The sequence below is a fragment of the Hyperolius riggenbachi genome, chromosome 3 (assembly GCF_040937935.1).
Source record: "Hyperolius riggenbachi isolate aHypRig1 chromosome 3, aHypRig1.pri, whole genome shotgun sequence".
NCBI lineage: Eukaryota > Metazoa > Chordata > Amphibia > Anura > Hyperoliidae > Hyperolius > Hyperolius riggenbachi.
Genome location: NC_090648.1, coordinates 35,279,550 through 35,307,052, shown reverse-complemented (window position 1 = coordinate 35,307,052; position 27,503 = coordinate 35,279,550). Strand labels below are relative to the sequence as shown.

The 27,503-nt window shown below is 48.6% G+C and overlaps 1 protein-coding gene across 7 annotated transcripts in view; it reads right to left on the bottom strand.

Moving 5' to 3' along the window:
• Positions 1–27,503, bottom strand: part of KDM6B (lysine demethylase 6B) — a 222,653-nt gene that overhangs the window by 21,857 nt on the left and 173,293 nt on the right. For 5 of the 7 annotated variants that reach the window (XM_068273979.1, XM_068273983.1, XM_068273982.1 and 2 more), the window contains exons 3-16: positions 23,844–23,918; positions 21,158–21,278; positions 20,862–20,960; positions 14,559–14,772; positions 12,762–12,854; positions 12,528–12,674; positions 10,220–10,357; positions 9,907–10,128; positions 7,065–9,814; positions 3,911–4,037; positions 3,366–3,471; positions 2,895–3,100; positions 1,440–1,504; positions 289–360 (exon numbers count right to left, since the gene is read on the bottom strand). In XM_068273979.1, the coding sequence (XP_068130080.1) occupies positions 289–360; positions 1,440–1,504; positions 2,895–3,100; positions 3,366–3,471; positions 3,911–4,037; positions 7,065–9,814; positions 9,907–10,128; positions 10,220–10,357; positions 12,528–12,674; positions 12,762–12,854; positions 14,559–14,772; positions 20,862–20,960; positions 21,158–21,273 (4,355 nt within the window). In that variant the 5' untranslated portion in view covers positions 21,274–21,278; positions 23,844–23,918. The remainder of the gene's footprint in view (positions 1–288; positions 361–1,439; positions 1,505–2,894; positions 3,101–3,365; positions 3,472–3,910; positions 4,038–7,064; positions 9,815–9,906; positions 10,129–10,219; positions 10,358–12,527; positions 12,675–12,761; positions 12,855–14,558; positions 14,773–20,861; positions 20,961–21,157; positions 21,279–23,843; positions 23,919–27,503) is intronic. The other 2 variants (XM_068273987.1, XM_068273985.1) reach the window with 2 other exon arrangements.

Below are 27,503 nucleotides of genomic sequence, written 5' to 3'. Positions count from 1 at the left end.
GGAGGAGTACCAGGGTCTAAAAGAGGAACCAAACAAGATGTGGATAGTGAAGGCAAAAGAAGTCCCAGCAGAGGTTTGAGCACTCTATGGAGTGACTCCTAAGCTGGGAGACTGATTCCTACAGAACAGCAAAGATTTTTTGCCCAGAAGAAGCAATACTAGCAGCTGCTGAGATAATACTAAGAACCCTTAAACCTTCACAATTCTGACAGGAGACAAAAGGCATAAACGCCCCTTTTACACATATTCCTCTTACATTACACAGAACTCCAACTTGGTCATGCTTACCTTTTAGGGTCAGAAAGGTCAATGTTGGTGCCAAATTTAATGATCTGGGGTGATTTGTGCTCATTATTTGTGCTAAAAAAGAAAAAAACAAAAAACAAAAAACATTCAAGTATTAACACCAGGCTCACAAACTACATATAGCAGCACACTGCAGAGCAAGGGGAACATTTAAAGCATGTCTGAAAACTTGATGCTGATCACAATACTATTTTATTATTTTTTTAAAGCACACCTGTAGTGAGAGGGATATGGAGGCTGACATTTATTTCCTATTAAAGCGGATCCGAGATGAAGAACTAACTGTAACAAGTAACTGCGCTGCGTAAGATGTTGGCGCTTTATAAATACAATAAATAATAATAATAATAACTTGTCTATACAGTTTAGATAGTTTACACAACATATCTAGCTGCAAACAGCTTCAACAGTTTATGATTATTTATTCCTGAGATACAATGAGGGCAGCCATGTTCTGTTTGTCACATGCTGAGAGCTGGAGATGCTATCAGCTTGCCTGTGTGTAAATTCAGTCCCCTCTCATCCTCCCCTCTGCCTCTGAAATCAATGGCTAGTAACCTCCTCCCACCCAGACGCAGCTCCCATAAGCCCTTGCTACAGTGCCAAGGCACTATGAGCTGTGGGCGAGGCTTGTTTACTTTAATGGGAATTAGAGTATTAAAACAAAACGCAAAAACATATTTGGCTTGAGGAATGCCCTATAAACAATAGGAAAGGAACACAATTATGCAATGAGTAAAAGTTTATCTCGGATCCATTTTAAACAATGAACATTGCCTGGCTGTTCTGCTGATCCTTATTTTAGCAACAGACCCTAAAATAGAATGCAGATCAGGTGTTCTGAATAAGCTGCATGCTGGTTTCACGTGTGGGATTCAGACATTACTGATGCCAATGATCATCACCACCAGGCAACTGGTATGGTTCAAATGGAAACATATGGCAGCCCCTCCACATCCCTATCACTTCAGGTCCCTTTACATTTTAGACTGAATCCTTTTCAATGCTCACTTCTAAAATGTATGGCTACAGCCAGGGCAGAGGCATTCTGATCCCAAACCCCATTCCGTGCTGCCGTTTCATGGCCTGATCTTGACCGACGCCCCCCTCACACGCCCTGGCGGTTGACCTACCTGGGAGGTGGGTTTCCTGTGGTGCTGTCAGGCTCATTGGATTCATCATCGCTGTCTTTATCTTCCTATAAAAGGAGGCAGAGAAAGGAGAAGAGTGAGCGGATGCTGTGAGGGAAACCGAGCGGCGGAGGGGGAACAGTGACATAAAAGCAGGAAGGAAAACACAAGTACAAAGTGTGAGGAGGAAGGTGGTTGGTGGGCGTATTTCAAGAATCACAAAAAAACATAATCCAGCCAAGATAAACACCGTGGGAGGCTTTAAGTCCTATTACAGCTGCTTAAAGGGATTACCCAGCTTCACACATCTTTTCGTTTTTTTGTCTTGAACGTACCATTCCGTGACTTTCCCCAAACACAATACGCTTTCTTACTTACTTCCTGGCCATATTTATTCTCATCGCCAAGAGACATAAAATCAGAAGACCACAGAATCCACAGCAGAGCCGTATCCCGGGAAACGGAAGTAAACAGACCTGTCTAGTCACAAGTTTTATGGTCTCTGGATCACACTGTAGGTTATTAATACTAACGAGCTGGACTGTTCACCAAAACTCGTCAGATTGCCTCAGTGAGAGGTCGGCAAGCTCCACCCCTGCTGAAACTCCTATGAGATTTCTTGCCTCTCTTGTCCAAGCTTAAGTTGATTTCACATTAGAATAAAAAAAGGAACAAGGCTCTCCACCCTTCTTCCCCGCCTATCTTGCAACACAGGGTCTTAGACTGCCTTGACACAGGGTACCGTGTCCTAAAGAGGAACTGTAATCCAGGATTGAAGTTCATCCCAATCAGTAGCTGCTACCCCCTTTCCCACAGGAAAGCATTTCCTTTTCTCCAATAGATCAGCAGGAGGGTCTGAATGGCTGATATTGTGGTGAAACCCCTCCCACAGTGTGATGTCAAGACCATGGCCCTGACAGTTTCCTGTCTGTGCATCTCATTTTATTGTGTCAAATAACTGCAACTCCCAGTGTACCCAACCTTACAGCCATCAAAATTTCACAAGATCCACTGAAATAATTTTCCCCCCAATTACCCAATGAGGAGATTTTGAACAAGATGGGATCGTTAGCACATGACCCTATCAAGGGAGACCCATTATGAACACCTAATTTGGCCCTCTATGGGACTTGACTATTGCACCTCCTACACAGCACTAGTCTGCACACCATCTGAAAACCAATTTCATTAACGGCTGAAGAGGTCACAGAGTTCCCCATGGTAGCTCTGGACCTAGGACTATCATGTGACCTGAAGCATGTCCAACTCCAGTCCTCAACGGCCAAGGTCCTCACACATTTGAAATTGATGGGACTGAATCAGGAGAGGTGTGGTTCACCAACTACAACACATTTCTCAGTCCATCCTAAACAATGGCATGGATATGGCCCTGGAGGACTGAAGTTGGACAGCCTAGTTTAGACCATAATGTGATGGAAGATCTCCTAGAGCACTCACCTGCAGTGACTCCTGGAAAGAAGAAGCCTGGTACTGTGCATATTTTGCTATGGTGGTATGGGAGCGGCTGCTTTCACAGTGCCAGACTTGGCGGGTAAAAGAAGGGTCCCAATTCTCGTCAGAAGGCTGTTGGACCTGAGTACGGACCTCTACAGTGTGTTCTCCATTAGCGTCGACCAGAGTCTTGGTGGAGAAGAGGCCTAGATCTGGGGAAGACAAGCAGAGGATGAGACTTTTGGAGCTTACAGGGACAAAGCTTAAAAAGCAAAAAAGTAGGTTGAGGAACTGTGTCATTAACAAGAAAGAGCACCAGAATTGAATTCTGATAGGACACCTAGAAAAAAGGCCACTGAGGAACAATATGTATGAGGTTTCCCTCAAACAGACAAGGACATTGTACCAATAGGTGTATGCCTACAGACTGTCAAAGATACACCAAATGGACAGGTGTGTAAAGATTTGTGAACTCACTTAGCCGCAGGGATCCAGCCAGACCTCGAATGACTGTGATGGGGTTCTTAGGGTCAGTGCAGAATTGAAGCAGCACAGGAGAAAAGGCATCTCTCTTGCTCTCCAACTAAGGAAGGAAGAAAGAGAAAAATAAATATGCCGAATATTCAGGGCACTTATCTGTCTGTGGCACCCTGTAGGAGGAGGGGCCGACTCATAGCTCCCTTCTGTCTGCGTCACCCTGAAGAAGGAGGGGCAGACTCACAGCTCCCTTCTGGGTCACCCTGCAGGAGGAGGGGCAGACTCACAGCTCCCTTCTCTCTTAATTTGCAGGAGGAGGGGCAGACACACAGCTCCCTTCTGTGTCACCCAGCAGGAGGAGGGCCAAACTCCCACCTCCCTTCTGTCTGCGTCACCCTGCAGGAGGAGGGGCAGACTCACAGCTCCCTTCTGTCTGTGTCACCCTGCAGGAGGAGGGGCAGACTCACAGCTCCCTTCTGTCTGTGTCACTCTGCAGGAGAGGGGGTATTCAAAGTTTTTGTCTTTGCAATATCTAATATACGTACGTAGATACTGGGTGTGGGTGGGTTGAGTTTCTCGCGGGGCAGATTGCGCTCTGTTCCCAACGGAGGTTTCACAGACATGGAGGGAAGGACATAAGACTCCTTAAACTTCCCTTTCAGCACCATATTCCTGAGTGAAGAGAAGAGACAGCGGGTGAGCAGGAGACATGAGGATTCCACCACACCAAAGAGAACTATCATTGCACTTAAAGTGTACTCGAGGCGACATGCGACATGATGAGATAAACATGTGTAAGTACAGTGCAAAACAGTAATAAGTAATACTTGATTTAGCTGGGAATATACAGTAGTAATCATCACTGATAAGCAAATTACAGCCATAAAAGTTTTCCTGGCCCAATACAACTGAGAGCAGGGGGAGATAAAACAAATGGTCAATAGTTCATGTATTTTCATTTAGGGACACTTAATAGGCTGCCACTGAGCAGAAACGAGAAAACATTCAATCTACTCTGTAAATGTTTAGATGTAAAATAAAATCATGGGATATATTAAAAAAAAAAAAAAAACATTTTTAGGAGGAGGAGGATAAATACATTTGTTTATCCCATCGGTTTATTTTCACCTCGGGTTCACTTTAAGGTCCGTTATCAGACGGGGTTCAAATTATCGATCAGCCGCCAAATCGCCTGATGTACGGCCATCTTAAAGGGATACTGTAGGGGGGTCGGGGGAAAATGAGCTGAACTTACCCGGGGCTCCCGCAGACATAATGTGCCCGCGCAGCCACTCACCGATGCTCTGGCCCCGCCTCCAGTTCACTTCTGGAATTTCTGACTTTAAAGTCATAAAACCACTGCGCCTGCGTTGCCGTGTCCTCGATCCCACTGATGTCATCAAGAGCGCACAGCGCAGGCCCAGTATGGTCTGTGTCTGCGCAGTACACTCCTGGTGACATCAGCGGGAGCGAGGACACGGCAACGCAGGCGCAGTGGTTTTCTGACTTTAAAGTCTGAAATTCCAGAAGTGAACTGGAGGCGGGGCCGGAGCATCGGTGAGTGGCTGCACGGACACAGGATGTCTGCGGGGGACCATTAGAAGCCCCAGGTAAGTTCAGCTCATTTTCCCCCGACCCCCCTACAGTATCCCTTTAAGTTCCACTTCACTCGGACACAGTGCCATTGCTGAACAAAGTGATCAGATGGTCATGTGGTTACTATTTGGAGATAAAACTAAGCAGAGAAGCTTCTTTTCCCTTATAGAAAGGAGGAATAGAAGCTTCTCCACTTTGCTTTATTTGCAATTGGTAACCACAATATTGTACTGCAAGTAGTAAAAGCAGGAAAATCTGATAATTTGGAGCACTTCTCAATTAGCATCCCAATGAAGTGGAACTTTGAGTTATTAACCCTTCCAGTAACTTTATACCAGTGCTATTTTTTTTTCCTATAAGTTTTTTTTGCTGGGTTCAATCTTTCAGAGCAGACAAGAAATGTGGAGTTTCATTTATAGGTCTCTGGTAACTGGCTGATGCGGCTTTGCAGCTCACAATACTCGTACTAGAAATAATTAATATCTGCCAAGGACTACTTCCCAGTACCTTCAATCTCCACTAAAAAGTTAAGGTCATGTGATCCTCTCTGGGAAAAGCACCATTGCACATTCAGTGATCAGCAGTGCCCTAAACGCATGTCTACTCTTGCTAGAACTAAGGAGAAACAGCTTAGCATACATGTGGGTGGGGCGAGACTCCACTCTCCTCCCAGCATTGTGCTCTCAAAGAGGAGGCACACATCAGCGAAGCAGTTTATGGGGCAAGATTATATAGATCCCGACCAAGAGAAATTTAATTATAGTGATATTGAAACTTCCACACAGTGCTGTTATTACAAGTAAGCGGCCTTTCCTCCGCTGCAAAGCTTTTTATGCCTATAATCTGTACAGACAAGATTTTTCTTTTAAAGAGAGTCTGAAGCCATAATTAAAATGGCTTTTTTCCTTATATATAGCAGGGGCAATGTTTGCCCCTGCTAAAACGCCGCTATCCCGCAGCTGAACGAGGGTCCTTTCCCCTCCAAATCCCCCCTGTGCTGCCCGGGGAGCACTTCCGTGTGAGGCAGGGGTATGAGCTGCAGCCCTGCCTCACACGCATCCATCAGCGGCGGATCTCCGCGTCTCCCCCGCCCATCTGTCTGCCTGCGCTGAGAGGGGCGGGGAGAGGCAGAGATCAGCCACTGATAAGACGCGTGTGAGGCAGGGCTGCAGCTCATAGCCCGGCCTCACACGGAAGCGCACAGGGGTAGCAAAATCTACGACCAAGTTGGTCGTGATTTTGCAGGGGGGGGGGTGGGGGATTTGGAGGGGAAAGGACCCTCGTTCAGCCGCGGGATAGTGGCATTTTAGCAGGGGCAAACATGCCCCTGCTGAATATAAGCTAAAAAGCCATTTTTATTAAGGCTTCAGAGTCTCTTTAAGAGGAACTTTAATGCTGGGAATACACCATGAGTTTTTTTGGCAGATTGTTCGATAGATAATTTCCAACATGTCCGATCTGATTTTCGATAGTTTTTCTGATTGATTTCTCATAGAAGTGAATGGAAATCAATCATAAAATCAATCAGAAAAAGATCAGAAAACCGATCGTAAAGTAAATCTGCTGAAAAATCTCATTGCGTATTCCCAGCATAACCAAGGATTGAAAGTCATCCCAATCAGTAGCTGATACCCCGCTTTCCCCTGAGAAATCGTTACTTTTTCTCAGATCATCAGATGGGTCCGTGTTGCCGATACTATGGGAGAAACCCCTGCCACAGTGTGATGTCATGGACATGACCCTGACTGTTTCCTGTCTGAGGACCTCATTGCAATATGGGGCCTTTTTTTCTCAGCCTTTTAGCCCAATTACATTGGGTGTGTTTATAGATAATGGCAGATGGTGCTGTCTAATTATTTCTCATCTGCCGGCAGTAAAGATGATTACCTCCAGGCTCACTGTGGATCAAACATGAACAAAATTACATGGTGAGCATCAAACATTTCTTGATCCATCTTTTTTAAACTTCTCAACTTGCAATGTATTGCTTTATTCTGCTCCGCTCCCCTTTCATCTTTTGGTAAAGTTCCTCCTTAACTAATCATTATTTCTCATATTAGAAGTTGGCCGATATACACACACACAACCATGAAGCTTACTTACTTCATAACTTTGATGATTTCTGCAGCTGAATGGTTGATGGTCAGGTCACTGGACTGCAACCTCTTCTCTTCAACTTCTGATGCAATGAAGGTCTCCCGATCTCCACTCTCAACCTTGATCAGCCTAATCTTCAACTCTTTTGGTGGGCCCTCTGTAAAGGGTCTCATCTTTAAAAGGTCAGAAGATGCCGTACCATGGGAAGCAGAGGTTGGGCCAGAGGCAGGGGCAGCAGATGAAGTCGGATGGTGGTCTTCCCCACGTCTCCCTCCCTCGGATTTTCTCCTCTCCGCTCCTGACCCTTGCTTCGAAGATTTTGGGCCATCCCTGCTCTGACTCTGGAGATCAAGGTTTCCCAAGATCTGCCTGTCCTTGTCCTTACCGGACCGGCTTTCTTTGGCTCTCCTACTCCTGTCCCTCTTACTCTTGCGATGCCTCCTATCTTTTCTCCGGCTCTCATCCTTGCTGCGAGTTGGAGGAAGAGACAGAGTTATTCTCTCCGGTGGCTTCTCCATCTCTGTTGCCATTGCACTCTCCATCACCTCCACGGTTGGCTCTGCAGGGGAATCATGGCCATCACTTTCCCCTGGCAAACTTGACATTTCAGGAGAAGTGCTTTCCTGGTCTTTTGGCCCCTCCAATGCCGTAGATTTCTTGGGAGACTTCTGTTCCACAACCGTGACTGGTTTCTCAACAGTGGCTTCAGTCTTGGCGACCTCTTCTAGTGTTCCCTGGGACTCTGAAGAACAATCGGCTCTGACTGAAGCAGTTGGAACAACTGAAGGTTCTTCGGTTTTTTCAACAGAGACTTTTTTATCAACAACTATCTTAACAGACTTTTTCAGCATCCCCTTAACAGTGTCTACATGGCTTATTGCCCGTTCTAATCTGTCAGCACTCCATGGGGTCTGAGGTTTATCCTCCTTTGCATCTTTTTTCCGTTCTGTTCTATCAGTACCCCACGGGGTTTGCAGTTTATCTTCCTTTGCATCTTTTTTCCGTTCTACTCTGTCAGCACCCCATAGGGTTTGAGGTTTTTCCTCCTTTGCATCTTTTTTCCGTTCCGTTCTATCAGCACCCCACGGGGTTTGCAGTTTATTCTCCTTTGCATCTTTCTTCTCTACTACCCGGTGTGCTTCTGGATTTTTTACAAAGTTCTTTTCTGACTCACCCTCCACCCAAGCAGTCTCTGGTTTTCTCCCAATACTAACCTCCTTCTTTTCAGTCTTAATTTTTACATCAGTGTCCTTTTTCTCAGGAGCCCAGAGGCGATCAAGTTTTGTTTCAACTATGACATCGGGTCTTTTAACCACTTTCTCCTCCTTCTCTGTCCGGTTACAGCTGGACGCTTTTGTGCCTTCCACCAACGTCTCACAAGCACGTGCTATATCCTCCAAGATATCCGTTTCTGTCCGGACTGCAGGTCTTGTTGCTATCACCCCTTGTCCCAATGTGTCTGAGGTAGGGACCACTCCACTTTTCGAATCACAGGCCCGGTGTGAGGTAGATTGCGCAGTGTATGGGTCAACATTACGCTTGCCCACCACAGTAGCACCACTGAAGTAGGCTGAGACTCCTCCAGTCTTGAGGCCACGGTACGAATACTTCTGTCCCTCCAGAACACTAGCCAGCGACTTAAGCACACTGCTGCTGCCGCCGTGCTGAGCAGTCTTTATTTCATTGGCAGCTTCTTGCCCTAATATTGCTTTTTTAGGGCCATAGTACGTGTACTCGCCAGATCTGGCTTCTGACGTCTTGCCTCCAGGACTGGTGGTCAAAACATTTGTTTGTGGTACACTTTTAGGCTGGGGTGCTACTCTGGCCTCAGATGGTGGACAGGTGGCAGGGGCTGTGGTGATAAACTTCTTAGATCTCCCATGCTCTTCCTCTTTCTCAATAGACTCGTCCAGCATTTTCATGATGTCGTCCAAGCCATCTGGCAAAATCTTTGCAAACTCTGTAGCTTCCTCAAACGGCTCAGCTAGCTGCGCTGCAGGAAAGTCAAAGATTTGATTACACTCAGCAGGCTGCTCTTTTTCATCCTCATGTCCTTTTCTTTCTGATAAGACTGGAATGGGGCTCAAAGACTCCGAAGTTGAATCTGAAGAAGATGCAGTTGGTGGAGAAGCCATGCTCAGCACCTGAATGTTTCCTGAGGTATCTTTGTGGTAGGTGGTTGTAGAGGTGCAGAATGAGGCATTTTCTTCTTGAGCTGGTGACCTCTTTCCACCTGAATAGCTGCCCTCGGACGTAGAGTGCCCATGGCTTAAAGGCTTGCCTTCCATGTCCAACTCTGGGGTCTGAGGACTTTTACTGATTTCTTTAATCACTCCCTCCTCTGCTTTTGAGGCAAATAACCCAGGCTCATGCTTTCGCAGGCTCTTGAGCATATTATCCAAGCTTGGATCTTGGTAGGCCTCAGACCTTGGCCTGACTTTGCTGGTGGTGATGCCCTGAGTGCGGTGGTCGAAGACCCCATCTCCCACTGGGTTATCGCATGGTGAATAATATCCCTCCTGTTTGACTGTCCCTAAACTTTCTCCATACAAGATGTCATCCAGATCATCTCCACTCTTTGTCTCTTCCTTGACTGGGGCTGGCAGCCAGTTCTGCTGGAGCGAAGAGGCAGAAGAAGGTTGGGCCTGGAGAGGAGGTGGTGGTGGAGGTGGGCAGGCTGGTTTTGGAGGGTCAGGCTCCTCTGCAGGAGGACAGACCCTGGCGGTGTTGACAGGACTAGAAAAGCGATCAGAGGGCTGAAAAAGAAGAGCGGAAAATAAAATTATAAAAAAAACAAAAACTTTGAAAAGAACAGCCAAATGTCTACAGACTCAACCTAAACACTTACTGTGGATGCATCAGTCCTAGAGGTCTTTTGTGTTGCGATGTGTGGTCTTCTCTGGTCATAAGGCACATGGAGAGGAGGTGGTGCTGGAATGACCTCCGCAGGTGACCTCTGACACCGAGCCTCACTAAGGTCACTTGGAGGACGGGGCTGCTGGTGTAGTGGTGGTGGACGTGGGGGGCAGTATGAGGAATAAGAGGGAACATGAGGTTGGGTCCGAGGATCCTGTGGAAGAAATGAGAAAGGCAATTGTCAAAGTGGTCTACTAGACGTGGCCTCTTTAGGAAGCTCAGCTTCCTCCATTTATTGTACTTACCTGCCTATCCCTGCGCTCTCCCCAGGACTCGTGGTTTATTGGGTTCCAAACATTTGGTTTAGCAGGTGGCTGATGGTATGGATTCCCAGAACCCCCTGAGGCTGGAGGGGAATGCAGGCCAGGGTTACCCCTCCTCTGCTAAAAAAGGTACAGAAACACAGAACTCACTGTCTTGTTTGTAGCTAAAATGTTTGGTCTGCTTTCTTACGGCCTTAACCTTGTTCCATCTGCTACACATTCAATTAGGATGGTGTAGCTACATTTAAAAGGTGGCCATATACATATTGAATGTTCCGTTTACCCCCGCCAGAATCAATCACTCAGATCTGCTGGGGATGGATTCCCCCAATTTCGGATTGGACTGCATTGAATGGCGCAATGCTGCAGATCTATTGATTTTCCAAAGCTTCCCTGCTGGAGTCAACCATTTGTTAGGAATAGATTCTGACCAGAAAGGAATCGATCATTTTGCCACATCGGGTGGAAATCTATAAGTGTATGGCCAGCTTTAGAATGAAGATCGATCAGATTTTTAAAAATAAAAATGCTGCCCTCTTGCCTATCCTGCCTCCCTGTAAGGTGACAAGCTAGACCGGGAAAGTCAAACGCCAGTCCTCAGGGGCTGAGACCCTCACACATTTTTGGCAAAGCTGAAATATTGATGGGACTGAATCAGGAGAAGTATGGTTCATCAAGCAGAACACTTTTCTCTGTGTCTTAGTCCATCCTAAACACTGGCATGGATCTGGCCCTCAAGGACTGAAGTACGATACCTGTGAGGTAGACCAACCTCACGTGTCCGATGAACGCATCACCAATAGACAACTCAAAAGGGCACATGCACAGCAAACTGACTTATGAGAGGATCAATGTTAATAAATACACCAGTTCCAAAGTTTTCCCCAATCAGCAATGCATTTACAGTATAATACATTACGGATTTCGTCAACCTAAAGAGATAGGAAGGTCTTCAGGCTCTTTTACAAACAAACACTGATCAACACTGTGCCCTGAACATCCTGTCCCCATGATGCCCCTCCTTGCTTAACGATAGCATTGCTCTCTGGACTTCCTATCTGCTGCTGAGTGTTTGGGTCTGAAGGAAAATGAAGGCGGGTCAAGCAGGGAGCTTAGGTCCAGCTTAGGTTTTTGATGTACTTTGGGCTTGGGAAGGGGATTGGGAGGGGGGGGGGGGTGTTTGGGGGGTAAGAGACCTTGCCACTGTGCCTTCAATCCATGCTGCTAATTATAAACCGTGAAGTCAACTTTTGCCTACCCAAATCTGCTAGAAGGTAGACAAAATTGAGGATCCTCTTAGCAGGAGGTGGGGTAAGGGTAGTCTATGGTTTTTCTGTTTGAAGCCACTCTAGATATCAAAAGTCCAGCCCCCATCCACCTCCTAGTTTGAGTAAAGGTAGATTACATCACTTTTGTTGTAACTGGCAGTGTAGACCAGATGGATGTTGGGCTACAACTGGCAGTGTAGACCAGAGGGGGGTTAGGCTACGACTAAAATTGTAAACTACAGAGATGTTAGGCTGTGTAGACTAGAGGGATGCTATGCCACAGCAGTTGGAGCTCTGTACCTGCACATCCTAGGCGGAAGACTTAAAGAGAACCAGAGGTGGGTTTGAAGAATATTATCTGCATACAGAGGCTGAATCTGCCTATACAGCCCAGCCTCTGTTGCTATCCCAAACCCCCCTAAGGTCCCCCTGCACTCTGCAATCCCTCATAAATCACAGCCACGTTGCTGACAAACAGCTTGTCAGAGCTGGCTGTTTTTATCTCTATAGTGTCAGTCTGCTGCTCTCCCCGCCTCCTGCAGAACTCTGGTCCCCGCCTACATCCCTTCCCTCCCTGCTGATTGGAGGGAAGGGACGGGGGCAGGGACTGGAGCTCTGCAGGAGGGGGGGGGGGGGGGGGGGAGCAGCTGAGACTGACACTACAGATGTAAACACAGCCTCACAGCATGGCTGTGATTTATGAGGGACTGCAGAGTGCAGGGGGACCTTAGTGGGGTTTGGGATAGCAACAGAGGCTGTGCTGTATAGGCAGATCCAGCCTCTGTATGCAGATAACATTCTTTAAACACACCTCGGGTTCTCTTTAATTCAATTTTTTTACTGCACTTTTGAGACTAATATTAGCTCTGTACTTTAGCATATGAGAGTTGCTCTAGTTCATTGTACCCACTCCAAGGTCCGATTTGTTCCTCTAAACCCAAATATTCCAGACATTCACTGCAACCAGGTTAGCGGATACGTGAAGTTGTTTGATCAAAATAGCTTAAATATGAAGCCCTCACCTGTTCAGGACTGCCACTCCTCCTCCGTTTCAAGGGCTGCTCATCTCCGCCATGTGAATTATGTGGGGGTGACTGGAGAGAATCCGAGGGGGGAACTTGTCTCTTCAATTGCGGGGGTCCACGTTTGGCTCCAAAATGCCTCTTTTGCTAGAGATAGAAAACAAACAGTTCCATTCAGGTTCTAGTCACACACAAAAAACGGCTGACCTATGGACTTCCGGAACACCAACTCACCTCATGCTGCATAAGGTCCCACACTTGCTGTAAGCGGGGCAAAGTTTTAGGTCGGTGGTGCGGGGGCTGGGAGTGCATGTTCCACAAGTGAGTCTGAAGGAGGGGGAAGAAAACAAAAAAAAAAAAGAGAAAAAGAAATGATCAACAATCTAAAGTTTTAACTTTTTCTAGAGAATTAAAAGCTGACAGATAACTTTAACCCTGTTTTAAGGACAGACTCACAATCGCTATCTTTAGAGTACTGAACAGATGTTACAATTTTCTAGGTGGTTTAACTTGGCTGGACTAACCATTTGAGCTACATTGGCCAATGATACTCATTCTGTGTCCATGAAGAGAATGGAATGATGTGACCAGCAGGTTATGAAGAGAACTATTTAGGGCATCCAAGAACTTCAACTTCTCTATCAAAGGACGATTATGGAGGAGGTCATGAGGTTTAAATCTGGAGGGGACCTGAAATGTGAACAGAGCTTTTTTTTGCTGAGTTCATAAAGTTTCCTTGTGGTACAGAACAAAATGGTTGTTGTAACTGGGTAAAGTCATGTGAACAGGACAAGGACAGTCCTCAAAAAACACAACTAGTAGAGGCCACCAGAACCTTGGAAATCTGTGCTATATAACCCGATAACACGATAAACTACATCACCAGCGAAAACTGGATGTCCTTATTTTTCTTACAGGGAATGTCCTGTAAATTAGTCATGCTGCCAAGTGTCTTTTGACCTCTCAAGCCACCAGATTAGTCCTTCAAGGTGATGAATAGCCATCAGAGAAGCTCAGATCACTTTACATACTCAAAAAGTAAAACTACTGAGGTTGCAAAGTTATAGGTACTATGTACCACATATGGTTCTCATGCCCAAGGGTCTCCCGCCTCTGGGGAAGGATACGCCTCACACTAAACAAATTAATCCCTAAACCTATCACACTTGACCCGAGAATTTTCCTCTTGGGATACAAACCTAAAGCACTGGCGTATGCCCAGCACAAACTAGTCCAATTTATAATTACTGCAGCAAAGACCCACATAGCTGCTAATTGGAACTCACCCCACCTCTCATACCTACAAGTATTGGAAAAAATAAACTCCATAATGTCCTGTGAGCGTATCAATGCTATTATTAACGACAGACTTCCGCAATTCCAGAAGGTGTGGGAGCCTTGGGCCTCATGTAAATTATCTAGGGGAACCCAGGCACAATTAGGCCTCAGCTTATCCGCATGAAGGACCCCCCCCCCCCCCCATATCCCCACAACATGCTCAACCTAACCTTGTATGCCCCCCCCCCCCCCGTAAACGACGATAATACCTGAAGTTACAGAAACTTCGCTAACATACCACTGAGCATAAATCTATATAACGTTGATCTTGTAATAGAGCTGGCTGTGACCCCCATTATGCCTAACTATATGTTTTTACCTCGTACTGTTATACAATTCTGACCTGTTATTCTACTGTGAGCGTAATTGTAACTCAAAATCTTATGTACCTTCAAATGTCTGTAGCCCATGTTGGGCATTTACAGACCTATTATATAACGCTACTATGTTCTTCTGTTTGTGCAACTTTGGCACTTAGTGCCCAATAAAAGTCTGTTGAAACTAAAAAGTAAAACTACTGAACATTTTGACTGTTCACTATAAGCCTCCTTTGTAAATATGTGCTTGGCTTCGATTATTAGGGGTTGGCTTCACAGCTGATCTACTGACAATTGTGTTAAGAGGTAAAACAAGGAAGTAGAAAGGCGGAGAGAACGTAACCGGTGTCTGCTCCACTTTCATCACTTCACCCACCTGCTGGAGGCGAGAGATGTGTGTAGTGAGCTCGTAGCCGCCATGGTAGCGGGCGGCGGCCTGGTAGCATCGCACAGCATCCTCCCATTCTTGTTCCGACTCGTAGATCTGACCCAGCTGCTCCCAGATCTGCGGCTGCTGCTCGTCACGTAAGAGGCTCTGCACACAGGAGTGAACACGCTCCAACTTCCCATAACGATGCCCAGGAGGAGAGCTGGAGAGGACAGGAGGCGAAACGGGAACAAACACAGAGACGTGAGCCAACAACACTCCGGTGACATCCATGTTTACTACTTACAATTCTGGAAGAAAGCTCCTCCCACCAAATGGAAGTACAAACATTTAAATGCTCCACCTCAGATGTGTAATAATAGAACTTTCCCAGTTAACTATGCATAAAAGTTTGATAAACAAAAATGTTAAGAAAAATAAATTGTGAAGGTCTTCGACCTTCACTCCCTCCTCAGACAACCCCAGCCACCTGTTAAGTTTTGGTCTCAAACACTCCTCCTTAAAGAGGACCCGAAACGACTCCTAGCAGAACATAAAAATGTAGCTGATCAAGACACCCATTTTTACATACATTGTGTACAGGTGGTCTCTGGCCCCTAAAGGACCTGAGACTTTTTTTTTTTTTTTTTTTACCAGAACGGAGCTGTGATCACTGCGATTGGCCGACAGTGATCATGGGGTTAGGAGCCAATGAAAATGAATGATGGCAGACAGAACTCTGCTGTCAACACGATCGTGCTGCAGCGGTGTCAGACTGGTACAAACGGAGAGAGCAATGGGTCCACAAGGCAAGAGTAGCTGAAAAGTACACACTGGCGGGAACAGTAGATCCCAAACAGCGCGTAGATTTCAACTCTAGCCATCCACCTGATGTGAGGCAACCTACCCAAGTAGGCCTAAGGCTCTGGAAATTATAAAATCTACCCGTTTCTCCATTTGGCCCATCATTCCTTCGCTGTCTGTGGGTAAAGCTTAGGGCCTGCTGGGTTGAACCGTTCTTCGGAAACCACTTGTGTCCGAGTAGTTCCGATGATGAGTGAATCGCTATGGTACATGCTTGCCCGGACTCACACAAGGGCTGTGGCGGTACAGTCATCCTCTGAACCACTCGGGGGCACTAGTAGTTCAGAAGAGCTGTTCGGGGAGAACACCACCTTTACTGGCAGACAGCGGAGGAGCAGGAAGGCTCTATACCACAGTTACCCAAACCTGTCCTCAAGGACCACCAGCAGAACAGGTTTTGTGGAAAAACCCCCACAAAATATGCACAAAACAAATCCACAAAACATGCACGGTTGGCAGGCCTTAAGGAAAGGGTTGGAGAACACTGCTTCTAGACTACCCAGACCCTTCCCTCTACTCAGGCAAGTATCAAACATGTAGCGATTTGTTTTACTTCAAGTTTGCTTTAAAGGAAAAAAAAGAACAAAAAACAAACTTTATGCATAAAAAAAATAATGTTCTATGACGTGCATAAGAAATACAAAAAAACAAAAACAAAAATGTTGGCTTTGCAAGCTAAGCATCTATAAGCTGAAAAGGGGAGGATTTTTAGGTTTAGTTTTTTTTTCTTTAAACACACAGTACTGTACTTCGAAGGTTTTGGTGCATTTTGCAGTGATGAATTCAAGAAGAATTGGAGGCATTGGTAAAAATCTTGCTGACAGGGCCCATATGCAGCCATGACTCCTCCAGCCCCATCTGCTTGGATCGCTCCCATGCCGCCGTCCTCAGCTTCAGTAGCCGGGTCCCGTCACCTACGTCAGTCGCGGCCAGCCATGCAGGAGAAGTGCGCTCCACGTATCTCTCCAGCGGCTGCAGGAGTGATATGCAAGCAGCGCACTTCTCTTATGTTAGACTGGCTCCGACTGACGGAAGTGACAGGACCCAGTTCTTGAAGCTGTGTGCAGCGGAGGACAGCGGCGTGGGAGCGATCCAAGCGGATGGGGCTGGAGGAAGCCCCAGGTATGTATAAAACTTTTTAATTTTTCCAGCTCTGAGTCACTTTAAGGGGCTGCAGCCACTTAAAGCACGCTCCACAGGTGACTAGGATCAATACAAGGATACGTCCAAGCAAAATAATTAACAAAATTCCACTTACCTGGGGCTTCCTCCAGCCCCTGGCAACTGTCCTGTGCCCTCGCTGCAGCTCCAAGTCGGCTTCTCGTGCGCTCCACTGCTGACATCATCAGGACTGTAATACATAGGCGCAGTTCTGCGCCTGCGCAGTGCAGTCCTGACGACGTCAGTAGTGGAGTGCATGAGAAGCCGACCTGGCGAGGTCAGCTTCTGCAGCGGAGAAGACCGAAAGCCACCGGAACTGTGGCGAGGGCACAGGACGGCTGCCAGAGGAAGCCCCAGATAAGTGCATTTTTGTTTATTTTGCCTGGACGGATCCTTTAAGGCAGAGTTCCCCAACCCTGTCCTCAAGGCCCACCAACAGTGCAGGTTTTGCAGGAAACCACAAACATTCACAGGTGAGGTAATCAGTGTCTCAGCAGAGCTGATTAACTACCTCTGTGAATATCCACAACACATGCACTGTTGGTGGGCCATGAGAACAGGGTTGGGGAACTCTGCTTTAAGGAGCCTTGCCCAACGTCTCCTTACTGCTTTATATACTTGCTTGAGCCAGGATTCGAACCCTGGTCAAAAGGCTCAATCCCTACATCAAATGCAACAGCCGTGACCAGTACGCTATCCAGTTACAGTACGCTTCCAAGTTGCTGTAAGGGTTAATGATCAGACTGACTTGAGCTGTACTAAGTTGTGCAAACCGTGCGGAAACGTTTCTGCTGTACTTGCTCAGTAATGACTTCATTACAAGTCAAGCTGGTCATTTGCTCTGAAACCAGGAAGATCATCAATTAGCCTCAGTGAAGTTTGTAACTATGCCTTCAAAAAGGACATCAGAGCAGTGTTGCTGGGTTTAATATTCTTTTTTTTTTTTTTTTTTTTTTTACTGTGTTTAATATTTTACTGGTAAGTTTCATTCTACTTTAATGAGAATGGTCTTGTAGCTCTTTGTCTTTATAAAAAAAAAGTCTACCTGAGGCAGGGGAAAAAGTTCTATTTTACTTAGCTGGGGCTTCTTCCAGACCCCTGTAGTCTTACAGGTCCCTCAGGTTTTCTCCCGGTCTCCTCTGTGGTGCTTCTGCGTCCCTCCGAAAGCTCGCCGATTGGACCAGTAGAGGGCTACTGCACATGCGTTGACCCAGGCAGGCACCTCCACGATCGCGCTTCCAGCAGCCCAGGCCATGCATGCTTGCATAAGCAGCCCGCTCTTGGCAATTATTTGTAGAGGCAAAGTGGAGTGGATCGGGAGGAAACTAAGGGACCAGTAAGCCTACAGGGTACCAAAAGAAGCCCCAAGTAAAAACAGAACTTGCCCCCGTCTCCAGCTACTTAAAAAAATAAAATTAAAGACTGTCCGTCCTGTCTGCAGCTCCAATCATGTCACACGATGCATAGGTCTCCGCTGGACTTAAAAATTCATTTTAGCTCGTTTTTAATAAGGGGTGGCGTTTTGGCGGTTCAGGTGTGTGTCCTACAGGTTAAATGTGAACTTTGACAGATAGGGCCACTTGAAACAAGCAAAACGACACTAAAACCTTCATCACAGCAACCTCGCCGAATAACCCCTCCTACATGACATCCGATGCATCGCCAAGTTCCAAGCTTTGGTTTAAAGAGGAGCTCCGCACAGGTGAAGCTGGCCAGATGTTTGTATGCAGACAGCCAAGGAGGTGGTCCAGGTGTGCGTGTGTGTACGTGTACGTGTGCGTGGTGTGTGTGTACGTGTGCGTGGTGTGTGTGTACGTGTACATGTGTGTACGTGTGTACGTGTGTACGTGTACGTGTGTGTGTGTACGTGTACATGTGTGTACGTGTGTGTGTACGTGTGTGTGTGTGTGCATGTATGTGTGTGGGTGTGTGTGTACGTGTGTGTGTGTGTGTGTGTGTACGTGTGTGTGTGTGTGTACGTGTGTGTGTGTGTACGTGTGTGTGTGTGTGTGCACGTGTGTGTGTGTGTGCACGTGTGTGTGTGTGTGCACGTGTGTGTGTGTGTGTACGTGTGTGCACGTGTGTGTACGTGTGTGCACGTGTGTGTGTGTGTGCACGTGTGTGTGTGTGTGTACGTGTGTGTGTGTGTGTGTGTGTGTGTACGTGTGTGTGTGTGTGTGTACGTGTGTGTGTACATGTGTGTACGTGTGTGTGTACGTGTGTACGTGTACGTGTGTGTGTACGTGTGTACGTGTACGTGTGTGTGTACGTGTACGTGTGTGTGTACGTGTGTGTGTGTGTGTGTGTGTACGTGTGTGTACGTGTGTGTACGTGTGTGTACGTGTGTGTGTGTGTGTGCATGTATGTGTGTGGGTGTGGGTGTGTGTGTACGTGTGTGTGTGTGTACGTGTGTGTACGTGTGCATGTATGTGTGTGGGTGTGGGTGTGTGTGTACGTGTGTGTGTGTGTACGTGTGTGTGTGTGTGTGTGTACGTGTGTACGTGTGTACGTGTGTGTGTGTGTACGTGTGTACGTGTGTACGTGTGTGTGTGTGTACGTGTGTACGTGTGTACGTGTGTGTGTGTGTACGTGTGTACGTGTGTACGTGTGTGTGTGTGTGTACGTGTGTACGTGTGTGTGTGTGTGTACGTGTGTACGTGTGTGTGCACGTGTGTGTGTGTACGTGTGTGTGCACGTGTGTGTGTGTACGTGTGTGTGTACGTGTGTGTGTGTGTACGTGTGTGTGTGTGTGTGTGTGTACGTGTGTGTGTGTGTGTACGTGTGTGTGTGTGTGTGTGTGTACGTGTGTGTGTGTGTACGTGTGTGTGCACGTGTGTGTGTGTGTGTGTGTACGTGTGTGTGTGTGTACGTGTGTGTGTGTGTGTGTGTACGTGTGTGTGTGTGTGTGTGTGTACGTGTGTGTGTGTGTGTGTGTACGTGTGTGTGCACGTGTGTGTGTGTGTGTACGTGTGTGTGTGTGTGTGTACGTGTGTGTGTGTGTGTGTGTGTACGTGTGTGTGTGTGTGTGTACGTGTGTGTGCACGTGTGTGTGTGTGTGTGTACGTGTGTGTGTGTGTATGTGTGCACGTGTGTGTGTGTGTGTGTACGTGTGTGTGTGTGTATGTGTGTACGTGTGTGTGTGTGGGTGTACGTGTGTGTGTACACGTGTGTGTGTGTGTGTGTACATGTGTGTACGTGTGTGTACGTGTGTGTGTACGTGTGTGTGTGTACGTGTACGTGTGTACGTGTGTGTGTGTGTACGTGTGTGTGTGTGTGTGTGTGTGTGTGTGTACGTGTGTGTACGTGTGTGTACGTGTGTGTGTACACGTGTGTGTGTACACGTGTGTGTGTGTGTGTACACGTGTGTGTGTGTGTGTACGTGTGTGTGTGTGTGTGTGTGTACACGTGTGTGTGTGTGTGTGTGTACGTGTGTGTGTACACGTGTGTGTGTGTACGTGTGTGTGTACACGTGTGTGTGTGCACGTGTGTGTGTGTGTGTGTGTGCACGTGTGTGTGTGTGTGCACGTGTGTGTGTGTGTGTGTGTGCACGTGTGTGTGTGTGTGTGTGTGCACGTGTGTGTGTGTGCACGTGTGTGTGTGTGTACGTGTGTGTGTGTGTACGTGTGTGTGTGTGTGTACACGTGTGTGTGTGTGTACGTGTGTGTGTGTGTGTGTGTGTACGTGTGTGTGTGTACGTGTGTGTGTGTCTGTGTGTACACGTGTGTGTGTGTGTGTCTGTGTGCACACGTGTGTGTGTGTGTCTGTGTGTACACGTGTGTGTGTGTGTGTCTGTGTGCACACGTGTGTGTGTGTGTCTGTGTGTACACGTGTGTGTGTATACACGTGGGTGTGTGTGTGTGTGTACACACGTGGGTGTGTGTGTGTGTGTACACACGTGTGTGTGTGTGTGTGTGTGTGTGTGTGTGTGTGTGTGTGTGTGTGTGTGTGTGTGTGTGTGTGTGTATTTTGAGGGGCAAACAGATCATTTTACATTTGTACAGTGCACATATGCACTAAACTGAAGTTCAGCCCATCCCACATTAAACTATTCTTCAGACACCTGACCTGCATATTGGTCTCAAGTGACCGGGCTGAGTTTTCTAATCAGAGGAGCAGTTTAAAAAAAAAAATAAAAAAATAAAAAAATAGAGTTGTATATTAATTTTGGTAAAGGTCAGCAATCACGGCCATGTCTGGAGCTCCGCGTTAAATCACAATGAAAATACAAAAACTTTCTGGTAGTGCTCAGGTAACCCCTACATGCAGTGCCCTCATGCAGACACTTACCCGAGGGGGTAATAAGGTTTGCTGGGGTGACCAATGTTTGTCACATGACTGGACGGTAAGTGAGGGGGCAGTTGAGGTTGGTTAGGATTTGAAGAGCATCTGGGAGAGAAGGAGAAAGCAGGGGGAGGCGTTGACAGCAGTATAGGCAAAACAAAAACAAAAAAAAGAGGTTCATCACACCACCAAAAGCAAACAGAAAGATCCGAATGACGAGACAGATGGCAAGGGTCAGCGCATGTACCCATCTAAAGAGCACATCTACAGGAGAGAAGGCTATGAGGGACCTAAAGCCTTACCTTCCTGATGGTGCCCATGCTCGGGGGTGTGGTGGCGGGTTCCATGCCGTGTTGATTCCACTGATGAAGGGGTCACGGGGAAAGCGGGATGAAAACTGTTCCTGTGAGCGATACATCCAGACTGCAACGGCAAAAGACAATTTGTAAGACAAAAACCATTACCTCCGGATGTACCTCTCTCGTACAGTGGCTGCCCTTGGAACGTGTCCCTTACAGTGACTGCCCTTGGAACGTGTCCCTTACAGTGGCTGCCCTTGGAACGTGTCCCTTACAGTGGCTGACCTTGGAACGTGTCCCTTACAGTGGCTGACCTTGGAACCTGTCCCTTACAGTGGCTGCCCTCGGAACCTGTCCCTTACAGTGGCTGCCCTCGGAACCTGTCCCTTACAGTGGCTGCCCTCGGAACCTGTCCCTTACAGTGGCTGTCTTTGCAACTTCTCCCTTACAGTGGCTGCCTTTGCAACTTCTCCCTTACAGTGGCTGCCCTTGGAACCTGCCCCTTACAGTGGCTGCCCCTGGAACCTGCCCCTTACAGTGGCTGCCCCTGGAACCTGCCCCTTACAGTGGCTGCCCCTGGAACCTGCCCCTTACAGTGGCTGCCCCTGGAACCTCCCCCTTACAGTGGCTACCCCTGGAACCTGCCCCTTACAGTGGCTGTCTTTGCAACTTCTCCCTTACAGTGGCTGTCTTTGCAACTTCTCCCTTACAGTGGCTGCCTTTGCAACTTGCCCCTTACAGTGGCTGCCCCTGGAACCTGCCCCTTACAGTGGCTGCCCCTGGAACCTGCCCCTTACAGTGGCTGCCCCTGGAACCTGCCCCTTACAGTGGCTGCCCCTGGAACCTGCCCCTTACAGTGGCTGCCCCTGGAACCTGCCCCTTACAGTGGCTGCCCCTGGAACCTGCCCCTTACAGTGGCTGCCCCTTACAGTGGCTGCCCCTGGAACCTGCCCCTTACAGTGGCTGCCCCTGGAACCTGCCCCTTACAGTGGCTGCCCCTGGAACCGGTCCCTTACAGTGGCTGCCCTTGGAACCGGTCCCTTACAGTGGCTGCCCTTGGAACCGGTCCCTTACAGTGGCTGCCCTTGGAACCGGTCCCTTACAGTGGCTGCCCTCGGAACCTGTCCCTTACAGTGGCTGCCCTCGGAACCTGTCCCTTACAGTGGCTGCCCTCGGAACCTGTCCCTTACAGTGGCTGCCCTCGGAACCTGTCCCTTACAGTGGCTGCCCTCGGAACCTGTCCCTTACAGTGGCTGTCCTCGGAACCTCTCTCTTACAGTGGCTGTCCTCGGAACCTCTCTCTTACAGTGGCTGTCCTCGGAACCTCTCTCTTACAGTGGCTGTCCTCGGAACCTCTCTCTTACAGTGGCTGTCCTCGGAACCTCTCTCTTACAGTGGCTGTCCTCGGAACCTCTCTCTTACAGTGGCTGTCCTCGGAACCTCTCTCTTACAGTGGCTGTCCTCGGAACCTCTCTCTTACAGTGGCTGTCCTCGGAACCTCTCTTACAGTGGCTGTCCTTGGAACCTCTCCCATACAGTGGATGTCCTTGGAACCTCTCCCATACAGTGGCTGTCCTTGGAACCTCTCCCATACAGTGGCTGTCCTTGGAACCTCTCCCATACAGTGGCTGTCCTTGGAACCTCTCCCATACAGTGGCTGTCCTTGGAACCTCTCCCATACAGTGGCTGTCCTTGGAACCTCTCCCATACAGTGCTGTCCTTGAACCTCTCCCATACAGTGGCTGACCTTGGAACCTCTCCCATACAGTGGCTGACCTTGGAACCTCTCCATACAGTGGCTGACCTTGGAACCTCTCCCATACAGTGGCTGACCTTGGAACCTCTCCCATACAGTGGCTGTCCTTGGAACCTCTCCCTTACAGTGGCTGTCCTTGGAACCGCTCTCTACAGTGGCTGTCCTTGGAACCGCTTTCTTACAGTGGCTGTCCTTGGAACCCGCTCTCTTACAGTGGCTGTCCTTGGAACCTCTCCCATACAGTGGCTGTCCTTGCGACAGGAAATTACATCGTATGTACCTAGCAGTAAACATAGGAATGCTCTCGCCAGCCTGACTGTCATGCTCTGAGCCTGGAACCTTCAAACGTTCTCTCAAAACACACCTGTGCAGTCAAGCCTAAGATTTGCTATTCGGTATCATTGGAAGTTCACTGCCTCATCTGCAAACCCCTGTGCCACCCCCTCCCATGTCTCCACCCCACCACCTCTAGATTGAAGCCACACAAGGGGAGAATTTAAAAGCTTATAAACCCCACCGAAAAAAAACGGTTATCACTCAGGCATGCGTTGTTGAGACTTTCCAGTTGCCGGAGTTCCAGACAACAGGGACTTTGCTGTAGTGTACAGAAGCTGTTACTATATAAAACAGAAAATCCTATATAATAGGCAACTGTTCCTGCGTACAGCAGGGACGGTTGCCTCTCTGTAGCCGTGTCTGTGCTTTTTGCTACTGCGCATGTGCACAGCATGGACCCAGGCTCACACAGACAGGAGGACGGGGACAGGAAGCCAGGCAGGCGTGTGAGCGGGCGGCCGGTGTGCGGCATGGTGCGCGTGCTTCGGATGCGCGTGCGCTGTACATGCGGCGGCGAAAAAACACAGACCCTACGCCCGTTTTAAACGGGCCTTGGGTCTGCTAGTAATAAAATAAGAATGAATGTATGGCAAGTACCGTTTCAATCCGCGCGGGTCTCAGAGATGCAGAGGCAGGAGGAGTGGAAGCATCATGTCCTCAATCACAGAGAATCTGAAACGATAAACACAAAAAAAAGAATGGATCAACACAAGAAAAATAGAAAGTCTCCATGCAGTGGTTGCAACGCCTGCAGCAACTGTGTAATATCTGAAAAACTCACAAGGGGGCACCAAACGCGATGCTAAAACACGAAGGTCTGACCTGCTTAGTTGGGTGTCTATGTATGTTATGTTTACCTTGGATAGAATTCAGAGTATGTAGAAAAGGTTGTAGCCAACTGAATAAACAGTGAGGGAAGAAAAAAACACAGCCTTCTATAAATTACAACTATGCTTCCTGTCTCAACGTAAAGGCAAAGAACTCAGAGTTCTGCACTTCTCCTGCAGGGTGAATCAGAGGGGAGATGCAAGCCTGTCCCTCCTCCTGCAGGGTGACACAGAAAGAAGAGCCATTAGTCTGGCCCCTCCTCCTGTAGGGTGACAGACAGAAGGGAGCTGTAAGTCTGCCCCTCCTCCTGCAGGGTAACACAGACAGAAGGGAGCTGGGAGTCTGCCCCTCCCTGCAGGGTGACAGAGACAGAAGGGAGCTGTGAGTCTGCCCCTCCTCCTGCAGGGTGACACAGACAGAAGGGAGCTGGGAGTCTGCCCCTCCTCCTGCAGGGTGACACAACAGAAGGGAGCTGGGAGTCTGCCCCTCCTCCTGCAGGGTGACACACAACAGAAGGGAGCGGGAGTCTGCCCCTCCTCCTGCAGGGTGACAGACAGAAGGGAGCTGTGAGTCTGCCACTCCTCCTGCAGGGTAACACCGACAGAAGGGAGCTGGGAGTCTGCCCCTCCTCCTGCAGGGTGACACAGACAGAAGGGAGCTGTCTGCCCCTCCTTCTGCAGGGTAACACAGACAGAAGAGAGCTGTGAGTCTGCTTCTCCTCCTGCAGGGTGACAGAAACAGAAGGAGCTGTGAGCCTGCCCCTCTCCTGCAGGGTGACACAGAGAAGGGAGCTGCAAGTCCGCCCCTCCTCCTGCAGGGTGACACAGACAGAAGGGAGCTGCAAGTCCGCCCCTCCTCCTGCAGGGTGACACAGAAAGAAGGGAGCTGCAAGTCCGCCCCTCCTCCTGCAGGGTGACACAGACAGAAGGGAGCTGCAAGTCCGCCCCTCCTCCTGCAGGGTGACACAGACAGAAGGGAGCTGCAAGTCCGCCCCTCCTCCTGCAGGGTGACACAGACAGAAGGGAGCTGTGAGCCTGCCCCTCCTCCTGCAGGGTGACACAGACAGAAGGGAGCTGCAAGTCCCGCCCCTCCTCCTGCAGGGTGACACAGACAGAAGGGAGCTGCAAGTCCGCCCCTCCTCCTGCAGGGTGACACAGACAGAAGGGAGCTGCAAGTCCGCCCCTCCTCCTGCAGGGTGACACAGCAGAAGGGAGCTGTGAGTCTGTCCCTCCTTCTGCAGGGTGACACAGACAGAAGGGAGCTGTGAGTCTGTCCCTCCTTCTGCAGGGTGACACAGAAGTGGCCCCGAAGTCTGGTCCTTTTCCTAGAGGGGTGACACAGACATGAGTAACGTTCCCCAGGACACAATCAGCATTCCTCTTGAGAACACAAAGTGCTGCGTCTGTTGAAGCGATGACATTTTCGCACTGGCCCCCACGTTCTGCTGACTCAGATCACCCTCACACATTCACAAAACAGAGAAGTGTTACTCAGCAGACCACGTAGCGACACACCCTCCGTGTGTCACCCGACCACTCACAAGCTACACATAGCCACGTGTGACTGTGCTAACCCTTTGTCTGCCAGCAGCAGCAGCGAGGACAGACAGTGGCGGAACGAGGAGTGGGAAGAGAAGGAGACAGTTATTACAGGTCTATTTAGAGTGTCAGCGTCTGATTGACGCACTTCCACCCCCGCGTTCTAACAGAGGCCAGGAGAAAACATCTAGCCAGACGCGGGTCTGTGTACACAAACAGAGAAACCAGGCACGCTCACCCACATACAGATAACTCAAAGTGGATGCAAATGAAATGCTAATGTTATGCAAATATATGCAGGCTTGAAATAGATCAATCAAAATGCAGCAGCTGGTGTATGTAGTTAGCATTTCATTAACCATCTCTCAGCTACACTGACCTGTATCCAAACACAGCCACAGCTACACCATGACCTGTATACAGTCATAGGCACACCAAGACCTGTATACAAATACAGCTACACCATGCCCTGTATACAAACACTGCCACAGCTACACCATGACCTGTATACAACTACACCAGGACCTGTATACAAACACAGCCACAGCTACACCATGCCCTGTATACAAACACTGCTACACCAGGACCTGTATACAAACACTGCCACAGCTACACCATGCCCTGTATACAAACACTGCTACACGCAGACCTGTATACAAACACTGCCACAGCTACACCAGGACCTGTATACAAACACTGCACAGCTACACCATGCCCTGTATACAACTACACCAGGACCTGTATACAAACACTGCCACAGCTACACCATGCCCTGTATACCAGGGTCTCAAACTCAATTTACCTGGGGGGCCGCAGGAGGCAAGGTCAGGATGAGGCTGGGCCGCATAAGGAATTTCACAATCGCGGCGCATCGCCGCCTCTGCCCGCCCCTCTCACTCTTCCTTCACAGAGAGGGGCAGGGAGAGGCGGCGTCCATGCGGGATTGACGTCAGGAGGGGCAGAGCTGAAGCTGAAAGCTCTGCCCTTCCAGGAAATGCCGGGCGGATTGCCCCCCGGGCAATTGGGGGCTCTGCAGCCTCGCTTTAGCGGCGGGAGAGCGGCAGAGCTTGCAGAGTTTGCACTGAAGCAAACTATAAGGAAGCTTTTGCCTGTGAGGGCCACAAAATATTGTATCGAGGGCCGCAAATGGCCCGCGGGCCGCGAGTTTGAGACCCCTGCTGTATACAAACACAGCCACAGCTACACCATGCCCTGTATACAACTACACCAGGACCTGTATACAAATACAGCCACAACTACACCATGACCTGTATACAAACACTGCCACAGCTACACCATGCCCTGTATACAAACACTGCCACAGCTACACCATGCCCTGTATACAACTACACCAGACCTGTATACAAACACAGCCACAACTACACCATGACCTGTATACAACTACACCAGGACCTGTATACAACCACAGCTACACCATGACCTGTATACACACACAGCCACACCATGACCTGTGTATACACACACAGCCACACCGTGACCTGTATACACACACAGCCACAGCTACACCGCGACCTGTATACAACCACAGCTACACCATGACCTGTCTACAACACAGCCACAACTACACCATGACAGACACACACACTACAATCAAAGCTACACCATGACACACACTACAGTCACAGCTCCACTATTACCTGTAAAACACACACACACACACACAGGTCACAGCTACAATGTGGCCTGTACACTCACTTTAGCCCGAGCAAGACTGTGGCCTGTACAAATAAATTCACAGAAGTGTACAGTACAGTCACAACTATAGCGTAGCTATACACACACACACACACACACACACGTCACTTCTACAACATCACCCGTACACACTACAGTCACAGCTACACCAAAACCTGTATACAAAACACACCCT